This window comes from Oryx dammah, unplaced genomic scaffold, assembly GCF_014754425.2.
Source record: "Oryx dammah isolate SB20612 unplaced genomic scaffold, SCBI_Odam_1.1 HiC_scaffold_21, whole genome shotgun sequence".
In the NCBI taxonomy this organism is placed as follows: domain Eukaryota; kingdom Metazoa; phylum Chordata; class Mammalia; order Artiodactyla; family Bovidae; genus Oryx; species Oryx dammah.
In genome coordinates, this window is record NW_024070205.1 from 67,681,550 (window position 1) to 67,686,572 (window position 5,023).

A 5,023-nucleotide genomic window follows, 5' to 3' on the forward strand; every position below is an offset into this window, starting at 1 on the left:
AATAAGGAATGAGATGTGAAGTAGGCAAAAGTTAGGGTAACTTCTCATAACTCTCCTTCCTACCAGATATATGCATTGCACAAATAAACTAAAAAGTATTTCTATACACTGCTTTCTGAAAGAAAAAAAAAAGTCCTTTAAAATATTGTGATCAAATGAATTTATAGTCAAGGACTATCCAGATCATGGAGGGGACTCATCTGTAGTCTGCATGATACAGTAAATCCACCAAATGAAACGTTTCATTGAAACATGCAGTCTTTATGAAAAAACAAGCATCCTCTAGAACCAAAGAGTGATTTACCATGTAGGGTGTGTGTGTGTGCCTCTGCAGGCCTCATTTTCTTTCTGTCTGTCTGATCAAGTGACCTAGTCTCATTTGGTTAGGTATCAACCGCAAACATCACTGTATGCTCATTTTTTTTCAAGATACACGTCACAACACACCAAGAAAGGGGGAACTTCCAGCGTCTGTGGCAACATCACTTGATAAACAGACTTGTCTGCACAGCGAGGGCCTGTGAGCCGTCACTATATAAAGCGGCAGAGAGGCGGACTCACAGACATTTGCCTCTGGAGACGATGCGAGCAGCGGCCATCTCCACGCCAAGGTTAGACAAAATGCCAGGCATGCTCCTCTCTGCGAACCCAAAGGAACTGAAAGCAACTAATCATTCACTTCCAGATGACAAAACGCAGAAAAAGAGGCCCAAGACTTTGTAAGTTCCTTCACTTTATGAATTTGAACTTAGGTGATCTTTAACAGCAGAGCGATTGAAAAGGAATGGGAGAAAATAAGAGCCTTCAGTTTAGCTAGATCAGAGCAAGGACCTCTGAATTTTAAGTATATTTGGTTGTATTTACAAGTGAATCATGCTAGGGCATTAAATGAAGTGGGAATTCTTCCAGACTTTGGCTCATAAAAAGTGGCTCACTCTTTAATATAGCAATATGTTGTATCAGCTTTTTTTATTATGACCTGATTCCTTAGAGAAGTTTACTTCATGTTCTTCTCTTTTTAATAAAAGGTATTGTACTGAAGAAACATGAATATTTACTTTTGTGTCTTTTGTAGTGGAATGGACGTGAAAGCCTACCTGAGATCTATGATCCCACATCTGGAATCTGGAATGAAGCCTTCCAAGTCCAAGGACCTGTAAGTATACTAATACATGGAACTGTCACTATATAAGCAGCCTATGCATTAGCTCTATATTCTAACATGACAGTAATACTAATATAATGGACTTCGTTTCTTTTAAGGAACAAGCCTAATAAGATTAAGCTACATTAGTACCAATGTAAATTAAATACAAATGTGTGTGCATATGTTTGCTATTTATTATACTGTTAGAGTATATTTGGATATTTTTCACATTTTACTGGCAGACACGTTCATAACAATAGATAAATTTTAATAAAATTTATTAGTCGTAGAGTCTTAGTTTGGGAAATTATCAAATTGCAGCAGCATTCTGATTTCATTTGTGCTTACACAAAAAAATACTAATGGATGTAAATATTGCCCCCTTGCAGACTCTCTGCTGATGAAGTGAAGCAGTGGTCTGAATCCCTGGAAAAACTTCTTGCCAACCAAAGTAAGTGCAGATTAACTGCTGGATGTCTCTGGCTTTATCTCAGTGTGCAGGCAAATTGAACAGACTCACTAAAGTACAGTGTTGTGGGTGGAGGGTGTGTGGAAAGCTGTCCTCTGGCAGTTGTGCAGCGCTGACAACTTCAGCATGTTATGCCTCCCTGTGGTGTCACATCTCAGCACTCAGTGTTGCTGCCACCCTTTAGAAAAACTTGCCAAGGCAGCTAGTTACTTCCAGGGCTCATTATGGGAGCAAAACTGAAAATTAGACTGGGTTTCTGGAGTTTAAAGTTTTAAACAGCCAATTAAACATCTCAACCACTATTTTGAAAGCTTACCTAAAGGATGTGTTTTTGTACCATGGGATGTAAGGAGCAGGATTCACTCAGTCCGTTAATTAAATTCTCCATTCACACATGCGTTAAATCACTCATTCAGCCCACTTTTATGTGCAGGCATTTTTAGAGCAACAAGGATTCAAAAGCAGTGTCTTGCTGCCTTGAAGGTGGTTGAGACACATGGCATATAATTGCATTATATAAAACATGACACATTATAACACAGATATGATAATAAAAGACTTTTTAAACCACAGAGTCTTGTGGGGAGTTTCTGATGAAGACGGTGAATGAAATCAGCTTGCCTTAACCCTCATCATAGACACTGGGATCCTGGTGAAATTAGGACCTGTTAGGGACATAGATAGGCAGCTTGTCCCTATCCGGGAAGCTGATCCTCCTCTCCCAAACACCCTCACATGGGGATCAAGTAGTTCAGTCTGGCTCATCTGCTTATTATCTGCCTTAGTTTATAATTCAGAAAAACAAACAATGCTATAGAAATGGCCCATTGAAAGGCCTCAGTAATATAATCAGTACAGCATACATATGTAACATACAGGTCTCACGTCTTCTGACTTATGTGAGTTGAATGGAGAAATTATATTTGCTAATGATTAGCAAGCAATCAATGCCTTTTGTCAGTATTTTATTCCCTAAAATACTCTGCATGCTGGCTGGGTTGGTAGTATAAGAGATTGTTTTTTAATCTGCAGAGCAGAATTTTAATTTGATTAGCAGATGGAAGTAAAGCACAGTTTTATAGCCACCACTAAGCAGTTGTGTGACTGTGACAAGTGAATCTGACCACAGATAAACTATAAATGAAGGGATCTCTAAGGCTTTCCCATCTCTACAAACAGCTATTTCAGCAGGAGCCAACTCTCTCCTTTGTACACAGAAAATATGCTAGTATTTTTCTTGTAAAGTCTCCAAGTTATTCATTTATTGGCTCAACTAATTTATCTCACCCCCTCACTCTGTCTTTTTAGCTGGTCAAGATGTCTTTGGAAATTTCCTGAAGTCTGAGTTCAGTGAGGAGAATATTGAGTTCTGGCTGGCTTGTGAAGACTATAAAAAAACAAAGTCTGATCTTTTGCATTGCAAAGCGGAGAAAATCTATAAGGCATTTGTGCAGTCAGATGCTGCCAAACAAGTGAGTATTTAGTTTATTACCATCAGGTTATATGTAAAGGAATTTAGATACAGGATAACATTCAACATAGTTGCAAGATGAAATCCTTTCTGAGCATCATGATTTTCACTGCTGTATATCTAAGTGTATTTCTATAGGTCAGTGCAATGATAATCTAATTTTCTGTCTCTGTGAAAAGATTAAATGAAAGATTGGTTTTGTAAAACAAGCTAACTTGATAGGGTGGGGTAAGGAGTAAGGTGACACTTACCAGAACTGTGTGTCAGGGGGCCCTGGATGAGCTGGCTCAGTGCAATACATGGATTACAGCAGCAGAAATATTTCCAGTTAGAAGTAATGCCCACTTCCTGCTAAATATTCCTGGTTCAAGCATCCTCTGCTCCTGTAAATCTGTAAATGTGCACATCACTTTTTTTGCTGCATGTGTCACCTTATATAAATATTTAAGAGAGACTGTAAGCTAACTTGGAACAAAGAACTCTCTGCCTCTTTGTGATATTTCTTTTTAACTCCTCCACACCTAGCAAAAGGCATGTTTAGAATAGGCATTCAAGAGATATTTGAGCTGATTTAAATAACAGTTTAGAGCCACCATCCCGATAGTTTGAAAGCAACAGTAACACCATATAGTATGCAACAAATGGGAAGTGTACATGAACTAATGCAGATTTCTTTTTTAGATCAATATTGACTTCCGCACTCGAGAATCTACAGCCAAGAAGATTAAAGCACCAACACCCACATCTTTTGATGAAGCCCAAAAAATCATATATACTCTTATGGAAAAGGACTCGTATCCCAGATTCCTCAAATCAAATATATACTTAAATCTTCTGAATGACCTTCAGGCTAATAGTCTAAAGTGACTGGCTCCTGGCTGGAGGGAATTAGCGATGGTATCAAGTACAGAAGGAAGGCAAGAGAGTGGCTCCCTGGGGGAACACTTTGGCCTTTTTGGACAACTCACAGGCCCAAGGGAAGAACCCATGACTCAGAACAGATTAACATGGAAGTTATCCAGGCTCAGGGCTGAAGACATGTGAGGTGAACATTTAGTGACGGTAGAAGGAAAGAGACACTGTGGTACTGTCATAAAATAAAGTGGACCTGCATATTAGAACATCCCTCAGCACTGAGAAGGCCGGGTAACACTCGCCACACAGAAACTGTGAAAAAAGGATTTGAAACTGATTAAAACATGCTGTAAGCTTCAAGGTCAAGTGGTATTTATGCTGCATAGTGTTATGTAGAAACTGGATTGAGCTGCTGAAATTTCTTTTACTTTGAAAAGTCTGTGTTTCAGAATCTCCATTGCTGTTATAGACAAAGTTTTTCAGTGTTGTTTGTTTGATTGTTTTGGGGGCTTGAAAGAGATGAAGAAGAGAACAATGTATTTAACTTAAGCTATTGACTTAAAGTTGGAAAGTCAGAATATATTTGTAAATTAAATTATCACAGTGTCAATAATAAATGTGAGTTTTGTATTAAAATATAGAAACAATTTCTGTTTATATTTCCTTGCCATCTTTAAAATCTGGCATTTATTTTTCAGATTTAACAAAAATTTAAGCAAGAGTCTTCTACTTTCTTTTACCTCAACATCAAAAACTATCATCCAATTAATTTATATTATATGTATTATGTGCATGTATTGGACAGAATTCATTAGTCTTCTCTCTTCTATCACAATGTATAAAGATCAAACAAATATAATATGCTCTCATACACTCAAGCTTCAAACTGATGAGAAATTGAAATCTTTTAAAAAGGGATAGGAATTTTATTTCAAGTCATCTAATTAACAACTAGTAGTTTATTATGTTTTAAAGCTTATAAAAGTCAAATGTATTTTCTCATTTAATGTCTATATCAATCCTATGAAAGCAGTGACTAGTAAGAGTAAATTGCTATTTCCCAAATTTAACTACTAAAATT

At 37.3% G+C, this 5,023-nt stretch overlaps 1 protein-coding gene across 1 annotated transcript; it reads left to right on the forward strand.

Annotated features, from left to right (window-relative positions):
* Positions 1-497: 497 nt before the first annotated feature.
* RGS1 (regulator of G protein signaling 1) lies at positions 498-4,582 on the forward strand. Its single transcript, XM_040262884.1, has 5 exons — positions 498-719; positions 1,076-1,156; positions 1,537-1,598; positions 2,925-3,088; positions 3,769-4,582. Exons 1-5 carry the CDS (start codon positions 583-585, stop codon positions 3,952-3,954), a joined length of 630 nt encoding a protein of 209 aa, XP_040118818.1. The 5' UTR covers positions 498-582; the 3' UTR covers positions 3,955-4,582.
* Positions 4,583-5,023: the final 441 nt, after the last annotated feature.